Source organism: Paralichthys olivaceus, chromosome 2, assembly GCF_024713975.1.
Source record: "Paralichthys olivaceus isolate ysfri-2021 chromosome 2, ASM2471397v2, whole genome shotgun sequence".
Lineage (NCBI taxonomy): Eukaryota > Metazoa > Chordata > Actinopteri > Pleuronectiformes > Paralichthyidae > Paralichthys > Paralichthys olivaceus.
The window spans coordinates 6,963,515-6,987,229 of NC_091094.1; the positions used below are offsets into that span (position 1 = coordinate 6,963,515).

General features: G+C 41.9%; 2 protein-coding genes across 3 annotated transcripts in view; both read right to left on the reverse strand.

Annotated features, from left to right (window-relative positions):
- Nucleotides 1-3,900, reverse strand: part of LOC109635510 (membrane-associated guanylate kinase, WW and PDZ domain-containing protein 3) — a 130,826-nt gene extending 126,926 nt beyond the window's left edge. The window contains exon 1 of one of the 2 annotated variants that reach the window (XM_020096720.2): nt 2,709-3,899. In XM_020096720.2, the coding sequence (XP_019952279.2) occupies nt 2,709-3,015 (307 nt within the window). In that variant the 5' untranslated portion in view covers nt 3,016-3,899. Of the gene's footprint in view, nt 1-2,708 lie in introns of both variants that reach the window. The other variant, XM_069533617.1, reaches the window with a different exon arrangement.
- Nucleotides 3,901-6,745: 2,845 nt separating this feature from the next.
- lrig2 (leucine-rich repeats and immunoglobulin-like domains 2) lies at nt 6,746-22,864 on the reverse strand. Its single transcript, XM_020096721.2, has 18 exons — nt 22,008-22,864; nt 20,658-20,732; nt 20,128-20,262; nt 19,590-19,733; nt 19,290-19,433; nt 18,701-18,844; nt 18,285-18,428; nt 16,655-16,735; nt 16,201-16,272; nt 15,939-16,007; nt 14,643-14,806; nt 14,089-14,400; nt 13,574-13,855; nt 12,704-13,144; nt 12,399-12,551; nt 11,729-11,869; nt 10,504-10,773; nt 6,746-10,051 (listed from the first exon to the last, which is right to left on the reverse strand). Exons 1-18 carry the CDS (start codon nt 22,193-22,195, stop codon nt 9,819-9,821), a joined length of 3,192 nt encoding a protein of 1,063 aa, XP_019952280.2. The 5' UTR covers nt 22,196-22,864; the 3' UTR covers nt 6,746-9,818.
- Between the last annotated feature and the right edge of the window lie 851 nt (nt 22,865-23,715).

Genomic DNA, 23,715 nt, shown 5'->3' on the forward strand with positions numbered 1-23,715 from the left:
CTGGAATTATTAGTAGAAGACACAAATCGCTGTGGAAGCTGTGTGCATCAGTTTTGTAGCACATTTAATGTCGCTGATATTGGTCAAGAAAAATAAACACTGGATCCAGTGAAGTTATTAATTTGATGTCTGAGTCATTATCCATTCAGCTGCATATAAAAGACTACAGGCTGTATGTGTGTTTTGATTGCACCGAGAGTGAAGCTGCAAACATGCATCGAGCTGGTTTTAATATTGTGGCTGACTGTGGTGTATAATGGAGGCACAGTAGAAAACATCTGCGCAGGGGAAAGAATTCTGCGATGCCATTCATGAGGCTTTTCAACACACGTCTTTTCTGATCCTTACTTGGGGATACCAGCGAAAAATAGACTCCTGCACCGAGCACAGAGCTTTTAATAGAGGCATCTCCAGGCTTAATCAAAGGTACTGTGGGCACATCCACCTCACCGTACATTGTTAAGTCTTGGTGTGAGCTTAATGTGAACTTCATTTCAAAGCAGTGAGCACGCATGTACGTATGCCTGTGAGAGAGGCAGCCCCTGGAGAATATATGATGAAACTACAAAAAAGCAGGTGCAGCTCTGTGTGCAACTCACATTCCATTTTCGATCAATGACTGGGATAGATAATAGTCTCCATAGAGACTTGCATCTTGCATCCTGTCTCCCTCTCCATCCTCATATCCCCATCTCTGCCTTTTGCATCTGTGCACGCTCTGCAATCTCTTTTCTCCAAGCTCCGCCCCAACCGTCAGCAGCGTGGCACCAGCTCTGGAGGGCAAGACAGGCCGGGCACGAGAGGATCTTGGGAGGGGGCACAGGGGAGGGAACATCTGGAGGACTGAAAGAGAGCCAAGTCCACCTCTGCTGCCGCCCGCCGTCACGTCATCACAGCGTCCTGGGCTTCCTGGTAACAGCTGATCCTCTTGGCCCACCGCTTCCATCACAGTGGCGAAAATCCACTCACTAACTCAATTATGCAAGAGGTGTGAATTAAACATGAGGCAACCACACAGGAATGTATACACATGTCGCAGATGTGCGCCCAAGTGTGATATGTAATCATACAATATAACAACCCCATCTGTGCTGATGCCAGAGGGAGGGCGGCTTTGTAAGGCCTCCCTGCACACACAGTACATTGAAGAGCTGATCCGTGCTGGTTGCAACCTTTCATCCGACTGATGAAGCAGCACATGGACATCCGGGCCGGACTGAGTGACAGCGGAGAAAAGGGTGATGAGGAATTTTGCCACCTATTATCTCCCTGTGAGCTTTAAAGAGCAAAAAAAAAACAGCGTCGCGTGGGAGTCGAGCCTGGAGCCAAAGTCAGGGCATGCATCTCTCTCTCTCTCTCTCTCCCTCTGTTTCCCTGTCTCTCTCCTTCCCTCCCTCCCTCCCCCTGCCCTTTATTAATCATCCTTGGTTAGTGGGGCAGAGAGTGTGGTGTTAGGAGCTCTGGGGGATCATAGAGGCATGAAACACACACACACACACACACACACACCTTTGTGTGTTTGGACCCTGATCGGCGCTGGAGTCAGAAGGCCAATCTTTTTTTGTTTGTTAATAAAAGAAAGAAAAAGAAATCTATCAAATATTGATTCGAAATGGAGGTAAACTAGCAGGAATGACCACACACACACACACACACACACACACACACACACAATCATAAGTAAGCATGTGCACAAACACAGCTGATCTTCAGGGATCCTGGCCTGCAGTCCTAGGGCTCAGCTGCTGCTGCTGATGTAACCTTTTGAACAGTCTCAGTTGTTGTTTAGACATTCCAGCTCCAGCATACAAAGACATGAAGGTACAATCATCTCCAAAGCTCATAAACACACACAACTTTCACTCCAGTGCCACTAAAGCCCTCGGTGCCGCACAGGCAGCAGCAGCCTCGCCGAGCCATTACGGCTATTAGACCTCATTATCAGTTTCTGGAAGTTGCAGCCAGCATCCTCTTGAGAGCTGGATGCGGAATGATGGGACAAGGGGATGCAACACAGAGAAACCACTCTCGCAGGCTGTGGCCAATGGGCAGCAAGAGTAGCCTGAATAATGGAGGATGTAATTAGGCCTTATTTCTATGCATGTAAGTGCACTTAGCCTAGAAGGCTCCGACTGGGCTACAAGCCATTATTACTATTATCACTATTTGATCTCCATGTAAAAAAATGGTGGGCGATTAGTTGTTATGGGACAGTTGGAGCGTGGCTGTGGAAGACTTGGGCGTCCTTTACTAATTGAACACAGTGCCAGGACACCTGAACTCCCTTTTTTTGAAATGATTCAATCAACATGCACCTCACAGGAAACAAGTACAACTAATGCAAGTTATAAAATGAAATGAAAAATCTATGTTTACTAAAAGTCATCTTTATTTTCTGCAGATTAATTCTGCTGTTTCTAACTTAATTTGTCTTGTGATTAGAGACTTGGAGTCATAGATGGGAACCTGCACTAATGTGTGTGTGTGTGTGTGTGTGTGTGTGTGTGTGTGTGTGTGTGTGTGTGTGTGTGTGTGTGTGTGTGTGTGTGTGTGTGAGTGTGTGTGTGTGTGTCTGTGTGTGTGTGCAATCCTGAGAGTTTCTGTGTTGCCAGGATGCCACATATCAAAACCCTCATCTTACAAACACAGCTCAGGTGTCACAGAAACAGTAGCGTTGGGAACAGAGAAGCAGAGGGAGGTGGACGCACCTGGTTTGACCGTCTTCAGGCGAATCGGCTCCCGAAAGTGGCGGATGACAGCCAGGGTGTCTCGGTTTGTAAGTCCACTGACGGGTGTCCCGTTCACCTCCAGCAACACGTCCCCGTAGTAGGGCAGCTTCCCTACGTGGCACACCAGCACGTCCAGCTTCATCTGGCCCAGGTACGGGAACTGTCCCAGCTCCGCGCCCCCGAGAACCTCCACCACGGAGCCAAAGTCTCCGAGGTTCCCCCATGACACCGCGCACTCCACCACTTTACCGGACCAGTGTTTCTTCTTCTTCAGTGTCCTGGACATGGTTCCTTCCCTTTTGGCTCAACAACGAACGATCTTAGTGGGAACAGTCGCCTCCGTGTGCTGTGGTTAAATGAGCGCGGAGTGACGCGGCCTAATAAACCCTCCTGTGTTTCCCTCCCGACCTGCTGGGGATTTCATCTTCCTGGCGTTAATGAGGCTGCTTCTCACTCGTCAACACGCCGCCGAGGTCTGTCATCCCACGGGCTTGTGCTCCGGTGCGCACACAGTTGCCTCGGCTGCAGTAATTCCAAGCGCTGCCTGTGCGTAAAACACACCGCGGTGGTTTTAGAAAATGGACCAACAATCAAAGGTTCCGTGCGCTGGAACCATATCCGTGCATCTGGCTTCCGTCTCCCGACGCCAAGTAGCCAAAAACGGGATGTAAACAGAGTGTGCGTTAGACTAAGAGCTCTCCGTCGCTGGATTGCGGTGCATCAACGAGACATCCCTTCATACCTGTGGGCGGCGGCGAGCGTTCACCGGGAGGCGGTTCACGCAGCGGAGATCCAGCCCGTGGTGTGGTGATGACTGAGCGGAGAGACGTCCGCGACCGTCCGGCTGCCACAGGTTTGAACACACCTGGTACCGCCAACACAGAAGTCTCCAGGCTCCGGAACGCCCCCTTTACGCACAGAGGCAGCAGCGGCGCAACAGCGTCCTTCAGCCCCTCGTGCGAGCTCCATCCTCCGGTGTACCGTGGTACTTAATAAAATACAATCCAAACATACTGAATCATATACCTGATATTCACTGTGACATATTCTCAGCTCGGCTCCTGCGTAAAACTCCAACGTTTACACGCTTTTCTGACGTTTACAGAACTTCTCTTGCAAGTGTGAACCAGAGCAGCATGCGAGTCTAACTAAAACCACACAGAGCATGTAATCCTGATATTAAGCGTGCACAACAAATTACACCTAATTAAAACTCTTAATTTGTAAAGTGATGTCAGTATTCTTCTTGGGGGACGAGGGTGGGGAGATCCAGGTGATGTCTCCACAGCGCCACCTACTGAAGTTACCAGAGCACTCCTCATCATTTGCTGCTCCGGTTCAACCCTCCCTCAGGTCTTCTACCTTCATCATGCTCCACTGCATCACTCCATGCATGATCAGACAAAGGTAGAATTGATTTCATCGTCAGTTATCATTATAGTGATAAACAGCTTTGTTTTCCAGTTGTATGCAGTTTTCCTTTATTCCAGTGCACAAGTGCAGCGTTCAAGGTCTGCTGCTGTGAATCTGACCTTTTCTTTAAGGCGCTCACACCTACACGCTCCATGGCCTGAGGGCTCAGACATAATGTGCACAGGTGACAAACTGCATGAGCTATAACAGGTCCTTTGTTTTTTATATTCGCTTCACGTTACTGTAACTTAATAGAAATGATGATGATGAAAACCTGAAGTGAAAGTTAATTACATTTTGTAAATGTCACTGTATCTCCAGGGATAACTCATCATGTCTCACAGTGTGTTATTAATGCCGCACAGCTTGATTTTGCCCACAAAAAAAAACTCCTCAGTTCAGTTTGGTGGATTTGGATCATTTGGGCCACGTTGACTAATGTTGTCATGTGTCTGGTCTTTATTTCTACACGAGAGGAAAAAGAACATTCATCGTTCACATGAATCTGTTTCATATAACCAACAATTTTTTAGGCACTTGAAGATCTTCACAACAGCACTAAGGCACATGTCTTACAAGGAATCATAAAAACAAACGGAACTGTTGAAGTTGTCGCATTGATTTAGAAATTTAAGATGTGTTGACTGAGTAACCATCCTGTCAAGTGTTGAATGATTTTCTTTGAAATAATCCAATATTTTATTGCTTTTAACTGTTCTTAGATTTAAAAGCTGAATTTGTTAAAGTTGTAGTGAGCATAGGATTCACACACTCTCCACATTCAAAGTCTGTAACGTTTATGATAAATCAAAGAGCTGTTTTTTGTTCCCATTTCTGGATTTGTCTTGATTTATCTTTTAGAGACGACTGTTCAAAGTTTAGTGCCACATTCATTTTTAATAATCACTTATTCTGTGGAAGACCATTGATTGACTTGCACCTGAATTGAATTTAAAGTGACGCAGGGCCTTACATGAGGTGGAAGTACAGTTTGTGCCATTCTAGTTCAATGCTAAATACATTAATGAATCCTGGGGCGGCTGTGGCTCAGGAGGTAGAGCGAGTTGTCCACTAACCAGAAGGTCTGCGGTTTGATCCTCTAGTCCACACGTTGAAGTGTCCGTGGGCAGGATAGTGAACCCCCAATTTGCCCCAGTGTGTGAATGACATCCGAGAGAAGAAGTGCTGTAAGTAAATGGACATTTTCTCCCTCGTCTGGTTGTCAGCTCCGCTCTGCACCTGCTTGGTAAGAGAGCCGTAACCACTACCCACAACTTGATCTTCAGTGGCTTCTCTGAACGACACGGGATAAATGGAAACAATCTTCCTGACAATTTCCCTAAGACGTTTTCTCCCTGGTGCAGGGCGGATGGGATCTACCCCTCTAACGACCGAATCAGTTCACATCCTGTTGGCTGCGCTTTGTTTTCCAGCTTCCATGTAATCTCTGACGGTGTTTTACTCCAGAGCGGCTCTCACAACTTAAGTGCCACTTGTTGTCCACTGGAGTGTGTTTATGACGAGTCAGGGGTGCACTTGAGTTGGAGGCAGACAGTGGAGGGTTGGACAGGCACAAAAAAGTCCAAAAATTGTGATTCAATACATGTTTGCCGTCACGCTCGGCCATAACAACATATTATATTTCCACAAGATTATAGATAGAGATAGGTTTGTTTTTTAATGAATTACAGATGCAGCTCTTATCACGAGACTCAAAAACTTCTACTAAACCTGACAGAGCTCGTTCATCATGATGTGATTCATTAAACTGATTTATAGAATGAACTCATTTATATTTTCAAAATAAAAGCACATGCAGCTCTACCAGCTACAAAGATACATTATTTATACTGAAGGTGGAGAAGTCTACTTTTCTAGTGATGTGAGTTACTAAAAAGCAAAGACCCTGACCTCTGACAATTCTTTCAATGGTTAGTATAGTTATCAATTTTGCAAACATAACTTGTTAACTTTAATTTAAACAAACTTGTAACACACACATTTTCTGTTTAAGTAATTTTTAAGTGTTTTTACTTTTGGAGGCTTCACCATTAGGTTGAAATCAAACGACGTGTCTGGACCTGCCGCTGCAACAGAGGCAGGAAAATTAGTTCCATTTCCTCACGTCAAGAGTGTTGATGGACTAACAGTTTTTAAGGCTGATATTAGCCGGCTTTGTGTTGGCTTCATAAGACTAAATCCAGATTACAGCTGGCTTGGACTTGTAAATAGTTCCATGCTTTGCACAGAAATCATTTTGTGGTTTAGAGCCTTTTGTCTGGAGTCACATACAACCAAAATCAAATCCTGCAAGAACATTTTCTCTAATTTTTCTTTCTGCCCTCAGACGATCTGTAAGGTCAAACACCAACAGACACCAGAAACAATCACTACATTCATCCACTGACAGGAAACCGACTGTTGTGGCAAAACAATCCAACAGTTTGGACATTTTTCAACCAAGAAACGTCAAACATTTGCCTGTTCCAGCTTCAGAAACTATTTTTACTGACAGGGAGACTAAACAAACATCTCAGTCTATATTGAAAAGAATCCTATTTCCACCTAAGACACATGTTGGGACAGACAATCAAGATTCAAACCGATTTATCAGAATTCATGTTTAATGTTGGAGTAATGGCTATGTAACAAAAAGTCTCTTTAGACATGCTTTACAGAATGTACAGGTAAATAAGGTTCAAAAATACGAAACAAAATGACAAACTTCAACAATACAAAAAAGCAGCATTGGATATTGCCAGAGCAGTTACTGCTAAACTTTGGTATAAAGTCATTAAGGACGTTTCAGAGAGTAAAACATTACAAATGCACATTGTGTTACGCTGGGTTGGCAGAAAATAATAAATACTGAATCGATGTATTACCCCCCCAGGACGTGTAACTCCATTATGGTGACGTGTCATTGCAAGTTTCTATTTTCATTTTTCAAGGGGCATGGAAATGACCAGAGGTATAAGCCAGAAAACAAAGAAACATCAGATATCTGCTTCTACAGAAACAAAGAGTGTGTTCAGTACAAAAGGAACTCAGGAAAGTCAGGAAAGATCATTCTTTTCTGGCATTTGAAGAAAAAGGCATGGGATGATTGAGGCAAAGTGTCAAGTTAGCAAGAATGACATGAAATTCATGTCTGCACAAACCAGAGAGAAGCAGAAAGTGTGATGAAACCTTCTGCTGCTTTACAAATACATGGAGTCAATTTTGAGTAGCTATTGATAGAGAACAAGAATCCAGTGCATTTAGGGCAGATCCAAATCCTCTTTTGCAAGTTTGATAGTTAAAAAAAGGGTTGTACTTAGTCTCTTTAGGCGGAACATGCAATAAACCCATCAGAGTACTATATCCCATTCCCTTTAGAAGCCAGGTGTGCTTGCACCTTGGCGGAAGACCAACACGCCTACATGTTTTCAGACGGGGGCATTTGCCATGAAAACAATCTGGGTGCTGGAAGATGAAAACGACAAACATGTCGGTCTGAAACTAAGACACGTCTGTGGCGCTGGGTGGCGCCCTGTGTCGGGAAGATAGAGCCGTCAGCGTACCATTTAATAGAGGCAGAAAATGAGAATGGCAAATCTCTCCTTGGTCAAAAATAGAAAAGAATGTAGCAGTCATGATCATCAACAAATGGAAATAATTACTAAAAAAAAAAAATACAGGTTGTCAGACATAACATCCATTTACTGCAGGACTGTTGGATTAAAGTGAATCATGTATATCTAGATGTACCTAATAAACTGCAAACTCTAAACTAAATGTACAAATGTAAAAGTACATACAGTTAAGTTTTCAAGGCCAGTCACAAACAAAGACAATCAGATCTGAGCTTCACCAGAGCTGCAATAGTAAAGAGGAGTTTTGAGGAGAACCAGAGATAAAACTTGTCGAAACACGTCCACATTCTTTTACGGTAAAGGCATTTTCTTTTTTCACATCCTCAAAGCAAAGGTTGACATTAGGAAAAGGTATTGCTAAATCTGAAGGCTGTTTGATAATTTAACTGGAAGAGCATCAGTTGAGAAAATAAAACCAACTTCAGAAGAAAATGTGTTATGACATTGAAAAACATCTGGATAGAAGAAAAGTCTTTGTTATTACAGTTACTGCAGCTTACGTCTCAAACCTCTCTGCAAATGGACTAATAGGCCATGGAAGATAACTAGCCTTATGTACACATACATACATATATAAAATCATACAATACATTCTCATTTTTCACAGTCCCAAGTGAAAACTAAGGCTTAATCAATTTCTGAGAAAGGATCATGAAGTTTGTGAAAAATAATGGCGACGACAAATCCTCAGTTTAACACGGCTTACTAGCCTGACATTATCTCAACGATTTGCAATTTACAAATGGGTCTGGAACCTCTAGATACATTGAGTTGAATGTTTATGTTCACAAATGCATCTGGAGTAGTGTGGACGGCAGACGCATCACCTGCAGTTCTCAAACGGTCACGTATGGATGTAGCCTAAGTGCAGGTTTTTATTTGTTTTTGTTTTAGAGATGTCCAGTTCTGTTTATCACGGTCGTGATCATGGATATTAAGGACCTCTCCACATCGGCAGCAGGTCAGAGGATATCTGTCTGAGCAGACGGGGTTGTGAGGAAGACCCATTTGCAAGAGCAACGAACAGACGCTCGCCGATTGGTCTAGATTCCAGGCTAACTGCATGTATTTCATGTAAAAGTTTACCTCGGTTACATTAAGTGCCTGTAAGACATGAGAAGAAGGAAAAACAATTCAGTGCATCCAGTATACAAACCATAATGTCACTTGGTTGAGGTTACTGAGAATCCTTGTTTAAAAAACGGCCATCGAAAAGACAACCATGAGAAAAAATAGCCAGCAAACTGATTGTCACATGTGCAAAAGGAATTGAACGCTTTCTCCCCAAACTGCTCGTCATTCTGAAGATATTAAGAGAAGGAAACAACGATTGTGTTTGACACAGGACAAAAACAAGATCAGATAAAGATGATATAGGATATATTCATATATATTCATAATATACACCACATTTTGGTGTTCAACTGTCTCTGGAATTTGCATAACAGGATACTAGATAGCATAGTTTACAGTCAGAAAAGCTGTGGGAATGTGGGACATATGAGTTTGAGGTTCTTCCCTGTATCAACCACCACAATCTGCTGGTGAGGGAGCTACAATTGTCCCCCATTTAAACCCCCTTTCTCCCCGAGTTGGGAAGTTTGTAATTTCTACTTCAGTCATGTGGGTTGTTCCAACAGGTGTCAGTACCAGGAATGATGAAACAAAGAATTTCAGCCCCTCAGCAGCAGCAGCAGCAGCAGGGACAATCCCATCCAACATGGCTCTTTAAAGCATACATTCATAGCTTTCTCTGTGAAGAGAAAAAGAGGAGTGGCGGAGGACGTGGGAAACAAAGGCCCTGCAGAGGTGGAGGTGTCGAGGAGGTCACTTTAATAACCGGCCCATTTCTCCAGCCTGACACAGCAGTCATTCCGCAGCGGAGAACGTTAGCGTGTCCTCTTGAGTGAAAGGGGAATGTAAACATACAAGAGAGCATCTTTGGCAGAATGTGAGGAGTCTCTTTGGAGGTAGTGGGTGGAAAGGAGGGGGGAGGGGTGCAGCAACAAGGAGTCAGAGGCAGAACATGGACTGTAAGGACCTATGTGGGAGCAGGGTGCTCCTGAGGGTTAGTCCTATTAGAGGCACTTCTGTGGTCCTGTGTGCATTGGCTGGGGAAGTAGTCCACCTCTGCCTCGCTGTGTTCCTCTGCCCCTTCTGCAGTGGACGCCAGAGGAGGCGTCCTGTGAAAAGTCACTGGGTGCTGGGACGCTCCGGGACGAGATTTTGAGGACAGATCTTCCCCTTCTCCCCAAAATGACCTACTGAGGGAATCTGCAAAGATGAGAAACAAATCTTAGAGGGTAACACTTTACATGCACTGACTGATTCTCAACCAAAAACCTCTTTAAAAAGCAGAATGGATAAAGTGATTTATTAATCGATCAGCTGAGAATTAGCATGGACACCGATTTTTAATCACCAATTTATTGTTTAGGAAATTTATGAAGCAAAACTGCTGAAAATTATTTGATCCCAGTTTGTAAAATATGAGGATTTTCTGATTTAGCTTTAATTTATTGTAACTTAATGCCTTTGTTGTTGGTTGCCTTAATTAGCAATTAGAATATGTCCCCTTCTGCTTTTGAGGGTCATTTATTTATTTACACCAACTGCTTTTCTTTTCCCAATATTTTGCCTGATGGTATAAATTCATTATCTTACACTAAATATTCAACCTCTTGCTCAAGAAAAGTAAAACAGGAATTTCTGTTTCCAGGTCTCACCATTAGCGTAGTGCTCCGGGGGAGTGTGAATGCTCAATCTTTTGTCATGTGAGGTGAGGAAGACGGACGTGTCCTGGCTGTTAATGAGGCTCTCCAGGGCTGTGTTCACATGCTGGCCGTGTTCAATGAAGTTCTCCTTCAGGCCTGGTAGAGTTTTGTCCAGCGGGTCGTCCTCTCCCAGATAGGCGTACGGACAGTACTCCCGTGTGCGGGAATAGATGTTGGCGTTGTCGTAGCAGTCGGAGCAGATGACCAGCTGACCTGAACCACCTGTCGATAAACGTGGCAACAAACAGTAAGTTTGTTTGTTTTCAATACTGCGGCACCATTAGAAGGTTTAATCAGCGTGATTGATAGTGGCTGGGAAATGGCCTCTCAAGTACACTTAAATTAATGAACTCATCACCAAAAGTTATTATAAGAACAACGCAGAGTATTAATTTGTTTAAGGACTAAAAACAATTTCAGTTTTCAAAACATTGTTAAGAGTTTCATTAAAAGTAATTGAATCATTATTTAATGGCATTTACACACCAGGGGCCTGACAGATAACACTGAGAATATTTCACATCAAAACGTTTCATAACAGTTGCAATACAAATTTCAATAAAAGGTTTAATTGCGACAGCTCATTCTTCAGAGAGTGATGAAGACCTACTCTTCATCACCGAACAAAAAGGAAGAGGTTTCTAGTAGTTACGTCGTGTCACACAGAAGCTGTTGGCCCTGGTTATGGAAATGTTTAGGATAATGGTGGGATAGTTGAGGTCTGAGATGTCAGCATCTCATCTGAGGATGCAGGGGGACAACCTGTCATTCTGTCTGAGGTAAATCTTGAAGATCCTTGCGTGCTATAGTTTGCAGCGGTTTGCAGTTTGCACATATTTGCCTTAATTTACTCACGACAAAAATATATTGAAACACAAACTAATCACATGAAAAAATAATCAAGAGTGTTACACTGGGATCTGGTGAAAAACAGGATTATCTTTCTAAATGGTTCATTACTGTGCTCCTTTCAGCCTTTAAGACAATATTTGTACTATTATATGATTTATTATGCCCAGTACAGCACTTTGAGCTGCATTTCGTGTATATAAATAAGATGTTTATACAAAATGAATGGACAAAGTGAAAAACCCAGCACATAATGCTTCTGCTCATGGCTGCTGCCAACGCTGAGGAATAAAAATTACATCATCACTTGTGTGTAGTTGACACTAACCTGTGGGGACTCCAGCTAGTCCCTCACGGGGATCCCCAGGGTGGAAACTGCTGCGGCCAGTGAACAGAGAGCCGACCCTGCAGTGCAGCACGCCATTCCCCTCTGTTTCCACCTCACTGCTCGTGTCTCCATAACACACACCTGAGACAATTGTGATAATTAGTCAGTGTCTCATTCCAGCAGGGATTTGATCCCAAACACAATAGCAGACACAAGAATCTAATGAGCGAGGAACCATCTGAAATTAATCGTGAACGTCACATCAGAAAAACTGAGCATAATTAAAAGACGGTTGAAATGTATTTTTCAGAATGGATTGGCATGAAAGGCAGGCGATGAGGCGGTGTATCACTGAGCATTTCATTTCTTGTAACCACGCAATAATTGTGTAATCGTTGTAATATCAAAGGGTTTTAACTTTTTGTGATCAAAACATTGACATAACCCAACGGGAAAAATCTTCATACAAATATTAAAGAGAAGTGTTCTCTCTTACTAAATGGCAAATCTGCAATTAGAGTAAGTTTTAGAGAACCAATTGGTTTCTTATATGCTGCACACAGAACATGTTTTAGATCTTGCAGTAATATATGTTGTCATATTAAGGTGATAAACCAAACACGTCTAATATTATGAAATTGCCCAACCATCTAAATGCAGTATTACCCACCATCTGTCCCTTTATGGACGTATCCATTGGAGAGAGGAGGCATCAGTTGTTGGTGGCTGCCAGCTTCAGAGTTACTGTATCCTTCCTGAGGCTCTGACAGAGTACCCTGAGAGGACAAGTAGCTGGGGATGTCTGCCGGCAAATTCATTTCATCTGGAACAGACAGAAGCATATTGTGTTCCAAGCCATCGAGAGAGAAAAACTGTAGTCTCACATCAAAGACACATTTCATGTTTCCAAACAGCGTTCTTTAGATAAAACGCATTTATTTTATATCGTAATGGTTATATGTCTAAATTGCTGACCTGTATTTGTGATACTGTAGTCCTCGCTCTTTCTGCGCATGTGATAGATCACGATGACCCAGACCAGCGAGGTTCCAACCACACAGCACACCACCACGATCACCACAATGCCCACTGTGGTCCAGCCGTCCTGGTCGTACCCTGCACCCGTATCGCAGTTCGGCGACGGAGAGACACTGAGGTAGATGTGGCCGCGCTCTGTTCCCAGAGTATTTGACATGATGCAGGTGTATTTCCCAGCATCAGCAGGACCGGCGTCTACAATAATGAGTAGCTGGTTGGCGGCGGCAAAGAAGTGGCGCTCAGTCAGTACCAGGGGTCCGTCATCTTTGGTCCAGTTGAGACGAGGGGCAGGGCTGCCTCCAGCTATACACTGAAGCACGGCAGTTTCACCACGAGCCACGGTCCTGTCTTCCAGCGGCCGCATGAAGGATGGAGTTTCTGGAGGAGAACAGGTTTATTGATTTTTGATTTCATAAGGATTATCCCAGCTGTATTTGTGTCAGACTGTCTGGACAGAGGTGTGAGGTCATTTTTATTATTTTTAATATATATTTTACAATAACAAACTTGTTTATACACCAGTTTGTAGCTGAATTCAAACTTCAGAAGCACATTCATTAAGGAATGTGATTATATACATTTTACATAACTGTTTCACCACTCCATATCTAAATATTTTCCATGGTTATGGCATAACAAGGTTTTGTATTTATATTGTCATTAGTCAAAACTGTTGTGGGGTAAATATAAATGAGAGAACGTAATGATGACAGAAATAAACAAGCCAATTTGAGCAGAGTGACTCAGCTGAAATGACCCAGTGGTAAACATCTGTAACAGGCTCTGCTTATTAGTTAGGTGACTCACCCAAGACGGTGAGAGTGGCGTTTGCCGACAGGCTGCCAGCTGCATTCTGAGCCGTGCAGCTGTAAACTCCCATGTCTTCTGTCTTCACGTTAGCAATAAAGAAGATGTCATCATCCGGCATCACATGCATTCTTCGCTCTTGAGCTGCAGGAAAGTCCGTTCCTCCATCTTTCTGCCAAGCAATCTGGGGTGATGGATGACCTTCGGCAGCGCACTCCAGCCTGGCCATTGTCCCTGTCCTGATTGTCAGGTCCATGGGAGTCTTAAGAAAAGATGGTAGCTCTGAGAGAGGGGAAAAGAGAAGTAGAGACATATTGATGTCAGATCAAACAATGGCTGTGGATCTGCTATCTTAAATTCTCTGAAAGTCACAGCATTGTCCTCTAAGCACAGATGGAAGGTATACTATACTGGCAATAACACCACCCTAAAGCTTAGACAGGGTGAAGAACAAGAGAAACACTTATCACTGGCGCTGACAGTCATCAGTAACTTTCTTCTGAAGAGAGACTCACCATTGACGGTAAGCTTGGCCCTGTCGGAGTAGTTGGAGCCAAAGTGATTTGAGACCACACACTGGTAGCGTCCCTCATCAGTAAAGTTGACATTAAGGAGGTGGAGCATAGTGGTGTAGATGAGCTCTCCCTCCTGGAATCGGGCGTAGTTTTGCACTTCTGCATCATACAGCACCTCCCCATCCTTCCGCCAAGCTGTGGTCATCGGTAAATCACTGCTGCTGGAGGCGACGCAGCTCAAAGTCACATTGTTCCCCCGCAGCGCCACCGACGTCTCTGGGTGAGTTGTTATGTGAGGTTTGGGGAAATCATCTGTGGAGGGGCACGGACATAACAGAGAGTGTGACACTCTGTCAGCTTTTCTCTTCAAGTCAGAAAATCTATATTTTTAGAGCAGACCTCTTGTAAAAATGTCAGATGTTGGTGTTCAACATGAAGTACACAAATACAAGAATGAGAAAACTGCAGTCAGTCAGAATCTATGCAGAAGTTTATGAAACCTTTGAAACTGGATCAGACTTGGAGCGAACAAAAAATATCAGACTGGGACTCACCACAAACAAACTCTTCTGGGCTGATGGTCAGGACGCTGCGACCAAGCAGACTGGCTGGATGAGCACAGATAGCAGAGACAGACTGCTGGAATGGATTGTCTGTGAGCCAGGGCCCCAACCACTGCATGTGGCAATCACACAACAAGCTGCTTGTGTTCAGGACACTGAGAAAACATGAGATGAGTGATGGTAAGATTAGTTTGGATCATCAAAGTAGAGTACAGATAAAACACTGAACAAATTAATATAAATGTGAAGTTTCTGGGATTTGTTTGAGAAAATTCCATAAAGGGATTTGTGGTTTAATGTCTAAAAGCAAATTTGCATTTACATCCTTAAAATTAGGATTCAATTCACCTTGATTAAAAAGGACTGTTATCTACTCTATGTATTAAGATCAAGCTGTGTTTTCTTACAACTTATAATACGAAGCAAAATGAAGGACTCTAGCAAGTAAACCTGTCCTGAGCGGACAATTATGACACGGAAGTTTGGGGGCATTCAAACACTTTTGAAATAAAGACACGTAATATTCTTACTAACTTGATTTTTGAAAAATGTGACCACCCTACAACAATCAACACATAGTTTCCATGATCGAAATCTAAATTAATTGCTAGAGCACTTCCAGGAGGCCGTTTTAACACACTTTGTCCTAAAATACACTTCAATTACATGGGTGACGCCATTATGCTCCTCTGGCTTAGTTCTCTGTCAAAGCAAATTTATCCACTCGCCATAGTCTATTAAAGCAGCAGACTAATTAATCACATGAGGATATGACTGCTGTCATGAGACTTATTCTGGGTTTGACAGCTGCTGGTGCATTTCGTTAGTCGCTGCTTGAGAGACACTCCTAAGACAGGCTGATTAAAAACTTTAAAAGTCAAGAGACTTAACATTTCCACCATCTTTTCAAACAGGCAGGAGAGACAGCTGTTCCAACAAAGCAGATGCTACTACCCGAAGGGTGCTTCAGAAATATCTGCCGATCCATCACAGCTAATAAATGTGTGGATTTTGCTAAGACAACAAACATGACAAAAACTTGGTGTTAACAGCTAAGGAAGCAAAGTTACTCTGCCCTTTTACTTATTCATCAGTGAAGCTACAGTAGAACAACAACTTCTCACATTTCAGTGGTTGAGATTTTCCTATTATAACAATATAATGTCAATTTTAAATGCTAGTCATGACAATTCACCATTACTTCATCGTTATAATTTCTTTTAGTTTAACAACACTGATTAATGAGTTGATTGGCTTCCAAATGTGCTTAATTTGGAATCTACTCACAACACTTTGAGCTTCATATGGGACAACGCCTCTGGGTGTATCGACATGATGCCATTCTTGCTCAGGTCCCTGCAGAGGGGGACAAAAATATGGATTAGACACACCTACAATGTGATTTGATCAGACTGGCGTCCCATTTCACAAGCATGAGGCAACAACAGCACATTGGTAATAAAAGCCTTCTGCTATCTTTAATCATCCAACAACAACAGATCCTGTGTGGCCGTGAGGAGAAAAAGGATGGTGCAGTGCTTTAACTCACAGGTGCTCCAGCTCCTCCAGGCCCTCAAAGGCTTTCTTGGTGATTGATTTGATTTTGTTCCGCTGTAGGATTCTGGAAGAGGAAAATATTTCATTTGATGCTCCTGGGTAATATTTCATGGCACAGTGAAACCAGTGTATCAGCAGCGATTGTTATGGCTAAATCTGGACATGTGACCAGCTTTTTATACAAGTCAGAGTAAACTTGAGGAAAAACAAAACAGTAAATAATATCTATAATAGAGAGTACAAGCATATCTTTGAGAATAATTTTAATTTTATCGATAAAAAAATAAACACCAGAAAATCTATATCTAGAACAATGACGTATACTTTAAGATGCACCTGTTTTATCTCTATAAATGAATTATATTTCACAACCATGCATTGATGTTTGAAATGAAATCTATTCATTCATATCTATATATTTATCTGCACAATCAGTTTTTCCTCACAGTGTGTTCAGCTTCTTCATTCCATTAAATACACCAATGGAGTCTTCGATGGCCCACGAGATTTCATTATTGCGGATATCTCTGGAAAACAAAGAGATATTTGATATCAAACACTCGACACAGACTGAACATCTTAAGCTTTTTTACTGCCAACACCACAGAGACTCTCCCCCCTCCGCTGTGGTTGTCAGTGGCGGTGATTCTCAGTCAGGAGACTAACAATTTGAGACACCCATGCTTCCACAGAGTGTCACAGTTGGCTGCCCCTGCTGCTCAGATGAGGAGGAATTAATTGGCTCTGTTTAGCACTGCTACAGTTCACGGGTCTACTGGAAACCTTGTGTTTACAGGATGGGTCACAGGCTCTTTTGTTTCTCTTTCCTCATGCCCAGCCACCTCTGAAAGAACCCATCCTATGAAAGCTCAGAGGATGGGCAACCTCCAAAACATGACTCCTTTCTGGTTTCAGCTCAGAGGCTTAAGATTCAACAGTTCTCAACTTACACCTGGCACATACTGATCATGAATAAAAGATTGCTCCACGGAATTTTGAAAGTTTTGTTGTGGTGTTTGAGTTCAGAGTCTGGCATTGGGTAGGGAAACCTGCAAAAACATTGTGTAATGAGTGGAAAATATAATTCACGGGTACAGGTAAACATTTACTAAATGCGGTTAGACAGCAGGTGAGGATGATTTTTCAGTATTCAGTATTTTTGACATCTTAATCAGCTTTTATGAAGCCTAGTCGATTGCATTGATTTGTTTTATAGCTTTATTCCTCTAAGATAACCATCACTACCAAGAGCGAACTAGCTAGTACAGACAAAATGGATCAGGTAAAGAAAAATAGCCTGTAGTGAATAAGTTCACACTGTCTTTTAAAGAAAGCTGCTGTTGACATAATTTCATAGCTGCTTGATGAAACATGAAAAAGTCTTGCCCTTCCCACACTGTCAAAGGATTTACAAACCTTCATCTTTTGGCCTCTGCCTCAGCTTGAGTGTAGAGACCTGTCTGCTCTCAAGCCTGGTGACACCACAGCAACCCTCTTTACGTGTTTTATACGGATGACACAGACTCACTGCATCTCACATATTCTATACAGTGGGATTCAAACGTCAGAGACCACTTTCCTATCCATTTGAAGGTCTCCCCACAGTATGCGCATGGTAACGTTGTCATTAATGTAAAAATGGTTTCCAGTTACCAATAATAGAGCTGTCTTGTAAAGATTTCACATTGAATAGCAGGACAGAGTTAGAGGCTAACCAAGAGAACAGGATACTATGAAGTTACACATTGGGTGGTTTGATCTCAGACTAAACAGGCAAACAAAGACAGACAGAATTAGAACTCAACAAAGATTATATCTGAGGATGAAGACTAAAGAAATCACTCGCAATTTCTACTGTTATTTCTCTAAACTACTTAGGATTACTTACAAAACATATTCAAGACAGGACAAGACCTAGACCTGAAGGGTGAATCAAGCAGACCTACTTTTGTCCCCAGCCTTCACGAGAATGCACAGATCCAAGAACATGTCAGGACTTGGTTATATTTTGAATAGTAAGCTTCATTACACTTCTAAGATAAAATAGGAGATATTTTTAAAAGGCAGAGAACTCACAGGGTACGCAGACTTGACAGACCACTGAACACTCCCTCTCCCAAATGGCTGATGGAGTTCTCTCCCAGGTTCAGGCTCTCCAAGAAACTTAATCCAACGAAAGCTGTCTCCTCTAGTCGAGTCAAATGATTAAAGGACAAGTCTCTGCAAAAAAAATTAACAACCAAAGATACGGATTAGTTCAAGCCTTCCCTTCAGTTGTCATATTCAAAAACGATGCTGCATAATGACATTTTTACTAAAACCATTGTAAAGGGAGACAACGGTGAATCAGTTCCAGATACGGCTCAGTACTTCAGCGGAATAACAGTAACTCCTCTGAGCATACAGAATGAATCTCAGAGCCCTGGGCCAATGAAAGAAAGTGGAGTCTCTTAGCTATATAAGGATTTTAGCTGTGAAGCAAACACACTTACAGTTCCTCAAGCTTTTGGCAGAATTCCCAGGCATCTGGTCGGATGATGCTGACTGCATTTTGGCTGACCCGCAGGATACGCAGCATGCGTAGGCCATACAGCCAACCTTTGTTGACCTCGGTTAGGTTGTTGTGCTCCAGTTCGCTGAAACACAAATGGGAAAAACATAATCACATTAACGGAATAATTGTTATGAGATAATTTTGTTTATTTTTTAAGGATAAATCCAGATTGTATTTCTCTTTTTCCACACCCAGCCCCAGCTATGTTTGCCCTTATATCTGTTTCTGGCCATTTTAAAACAGGTTTTACAATTTACTGTTCCACAAGTCAGTGTGCTCCATAATATATTTGGCATTTCTTCTTGTGTATTTTATTTGTTTTTGTATATTGTTACCAGTAGTGTTTTTGTTTTATGTTAAGTAGAGACTACAGATGCATCCTTGCTTCAATCCAGCATGTTTGAATAGTTTATTTTATACTCATGTTTATTAACATGCATTGTCCCAATTAAATAAATTAATAAACAAGGAGCTGAACACAATGTTTAAAGTCATTTCGAAAGGGAAGTCTTTAGCATTGTACTTACAGTTCTTCAATGTTGTTAAGTCCAAAAAAGGCTCCATCCATGAGCTTAGTGATGCCATTCCTCTGCATCTTCAGTGACTTCAGTGAGTCCATCCCTTTGAATGTGAGGCTGTCCACTATCTTGATCTTGTTACGCTTCATTTCCCTACGAGTTTGCATTTTTATTTTCAAGAAACGGAAGGAACTGTTAAAAACGGATTTAAAACCCACAGATATGTCTGCCAACTATCAACAGCTTAATTCTTGGCTTTTCACCACAGATTTTAGTTTGGCATTATAAACAAAATCGTACAATACTTACAGGAACTGAAGTTGAGGAAGTCTGAAGACTTTGGATGGCAGCAGAGCTAATCTGTTCCTGTTCAGCTTCAGCACCAGCAGGGAGCTGGAGATGTTTTCAAAGCAACCAGGCTCGAGGACACTGATCTTGTTATTACTCAAATTCCTAAAAGAGCAGAAATGTAAGATCCTAAATCAGTCAGGAACACAATGTTTACTTTGTTTACATCTAGTGTATGTGTGAATATCCACAAAAGTCTGTTTGTCTACAATAAGATGCTTCCTTATCGACAGCAAACTAACCAAAACAAGGTGTCTTTAGTGCTGTGGCCTATTTAGCATCGACCACAATGAATGGTCTCTGCAGTGCTGCTTTGCTTTATATGGGCTCTACTTCAGTCATACATGCTGAATCATCATACTGTTGTTTTATCCAGAGCCCATTCTTCATTCATACACCTTTAGTTACTAGTAAGTGTCTTGGAAATTAAATAGGATTTGATAAATTGATTCTAACCTAGTTGAAAACTTAAAACTGAAGATGAGCAATGAGTACTCACAGATATTTCAGCTGCATGTAGGGGAAGGATCCAACTCTGAGCTCAGAGATGGAGTTGGATGTAAGGTCCAGCGTCTCCAAAGAAATGTAGGGCTGCAACTGATGCATCGACAGTTCTGAGATCCGATTGTGGACTCTGAATTTTTAAAAAAAAGGTATTAGTCTTCAAAATCAGAATGCTACTGATTACTATGGCAAGCCATGTTGATGGTTTACTCAAATCAAGGGGATGAAAAACAGGCATCTTTTGTATTCTGACAAAAAACAAAACCAGTGTTTTGTACCAGTAAATTTATATAAGACACATAAAAAGACTTCTAAAGCTTGAGAGCCAGTGTTTTATGTCATTTTTGTACCAAATGATAAATGTTTATTCATAAAAGTAAACACAAAACAGAATTTCCAGACATCAACAGTGTGTGTGTTTAACATAAGTGGGGGAATATTCTATATAAAGAAATCTTCAGTTTATTTTCGAGATTTGTTTGACTTGTGAGAAACAAGAAACCCAGAAGGGGAGCGTGTACTTACAACGACAGCGAGGTGATGTTTGAGGAAACATCTCCAAGAAATGGAAGTGCAGTCAGCTCGTTGTGATTCATGGTGCTGAAATGACAATCAACAGAAAAGGGACATCAAGCTGTGGCTTTATACTGGGGCTGGACAATAAAACAATATCAGCAATTATTGTAAATCTGTTTTCATTTATAGCAATGTAACAAAAGAGCAATTTATACAGATACAGAGCTTCCGCACTGTGCGAGTACAGTGAGCAGGTATGACACATGACTGATCATCCTCAGATTTATAAAATATTTCAGCATTTATCTAGTGCTTGTCTGTCTCTGCCCATAAAGAAGACTACAACATTCATTCAGAAGCAATAATCCTTTAAACTTAAATAACAATGAGATATTTATTGTGATAATAATTGATATCAACTAATACAACTATTTTAACTTTGATGTACTTGACCATAACATCCTACATTATTGAGAATTAGAGGACTAGATGTTACATTTCCATTGTATGTTTATACCATTATTCACTCAAATGAATCCTGTGTTTTCCAAAACAAATGCTACGATCATCAAAATCATAAACTAGTAATGCTCATTATTAGACTTCATGTCATGAAGGAGTCTGTGACGTTGCTATTGAGCTGTACTGATGAAGTTATGCTTCTATTATTGATAAGTGTAGACAAAAAAGTGGAATAAAAGTAATAACAGCAACACAAACTACACATTAAAGAGACTATTAGCATGACTCAACATATGTGTAATAAAACTGAATATTAAACTATCCAAAGACTTACTGCAGCTGTATTGACTGGTTCAGTTGAGCTAGGTGAACGTAATAAACTGACACCTGAGAGCAAAAGCTATAATGTTGATATCCCAGTTATAAGTTAGCTTTTGAGTGGTTTTGAATTTGATCATCAATCATAATAATAAAAAAATACTGGAATTAAAGTATTATAAATAACAACAACACAAACTGCACATTGTTAAATGACCATAACCTCGACTCAACATGCGTGTAATAAAACGGAATATTAAAACTTTTGTTCACCAAATAATCACTGCAGCTGTATTGACTGATTTAGTTGAACTTAATAAGCTGAGTGTAAAGAGCATTGGGTTCACATGTCACTTATAATTTAGCTTGTTTCACTGTGACTGGTTAAGTGAGTTTGAATCATCCTGAATGACAAAAACAAGATTACCAAGAAAACTGAAGAATTATAATTTAAACAAGATGACATCTTATAGAGCGCAGCGGCCAATATTAACATGTAACGGTGTTTGTTGGTGTGTAACGCTGCAGCCATGGTGGGGCAACAAATCAGTGCAGTGGACTCAGTGCTAGCTAACTTACACTTGTGTTATCCCATCGTCTGGGTCCAGAGGAGCCGCAGACAGCCTCTTCCTGTTGCAGTCCAGAACCCGGGACCCGTCTGGCCCCGCGGAACACGAACAAGGAGCCGGACAAGCCCCGAGGGCCCGGGCAGCCAAACCGAGCAGCATGAAGACAAGGGCCGAAGGAACGGGCCAACCCTCCGCCATTTTAAACGTCTTGCTGCTGGAGGCTACGTGGCTAACTCGCTAAAGTGGCACGTTTACGGTCACAGAACCGCCACTGAACACTCGCTGTAGTTCGATATCAGCGACACCAGCACATACTTTGTGTTTAAAGCCCCGAGAGTCCGGGCGGGGCCGTGAAATACAGTTTCTCCCAACTTGCGTGAGGCATCCCGGTGGGTTTCTCCTCTTCCGCTCCAACCTGGACACCCTCTCTCCGGTGCGGGGGGGGAGGAAGCTAATGCTAATGCTACCTCACTGCTAAGCTGCCTCCGTCCCACAAATGCGCATCTTTTCTCCGCGTGACATCGGTTTCAACTCCGCGCTTTGACCCGGTTCAGATTAAAGAAGACCCGGTGGAACGTTATTCCCACTTAAGACGAACCGATCACGGCGAATTAAAGACCATTTTCTGCGTCTTTCTGTCCCGTAAGAACAACAAAGCTCCCGGAGTGGACGATACAGGGATACTTTAAGTCCCGCCCCCACTAGCATGTTTACACGTGTCCTATTGGCCAGTAGTCGAGCCTGTCAAACGCTTGCAGTGATTTGATTGGATCTCTCTCCAGTGTGTTTTTATGTGGGGGCCACTGTCCTCAGCAGGAAGTTTTTCAGAGCCGAAAATGTTTTTATCATCCTCGTTGTTTTTGTTGATCATTTCCCCTTTAAGTCTTTTCACACTTTGCAAACACGAGCATCCATCTGTTAAAGGACTCAAACAATAGATAGAAAGATAGACAGACAGATATATATAGATAGATAGATAGATAGATAGATAGATAGATAGATAGATAGATAGATAGATAGACAAACATATAGATAGATAGATAGACAAACAAACAGATAGATAGATAGACAGACAGACAGACAGACAGACAGACAGACAGATAGATAGATAGATAGATAGATAGATAGACAAACATATAAATAGATAGATAGATAGATAGACAAACATATAAATAGATAGATAGATAGATAGACAAACATATAGATAGATAGATAGACAAACAGACAAACAGACAGACAGACAGATAGATAGATAGATAGGGTGATAGAGAGATTGATAAACAAATCAGCCTTGTCATGCTAATTCAACATTCACAAAGGACATGCAAAATATTGTTTGGTTTTTTATCAGTGTTCTACAAACCCAACACGTAACACCCCTTTAAGTCTGAACAACTCCAAGGATGGCAACATTTAGCAAAAAAATAAAGTGATATGTGCCAATATGAAGGAATTTAACATTATTCTATGAAGTTGTATTAGTAAACTTTACTTTTTTACAGTTAAATAAAACTAGGGGGGGGAGTACAGAAAATGTAACAGAAGTAATATGATGAACCATGCAAACAAAATATTAGACTATGTATATTAACAAAAGACATGTTTATTCCTCGGGGTAGACGTTAGTAAGATTATTGTTTTTTGTGTAAACTCTCGGTCTCAGTCACACAGTCTGTTGTGTCTGTCCGTGCAGGTTGGCCCCACCCTCTGAGCTGGGA

Bases quoted from the DNA above. Each gene is read 5' to 3' on its own strand.
- lrig2 (XM_020096721.2), bottom strand. From the start codon at position 22,195: ATGGCGGAGGGTTGGCCCGTTCCTTCGGCCCTTGTCTTCATGCTGCTC. The intron at 16,008-16,200 runs GTGAGTTAAAGC...CCCCCTCTGCAG, and splicing joins CTGGAGGAGCTGGAGCACCT to GGACCTGAGCAAGAATGGCA. The intron at 12,552-12,703 runs GTCAGCAATTTA...TGTCTGTTCCAG, and splicing joins CTACAGTATCACAAATACAG to ATGAAATGAATTTGCCGGCA.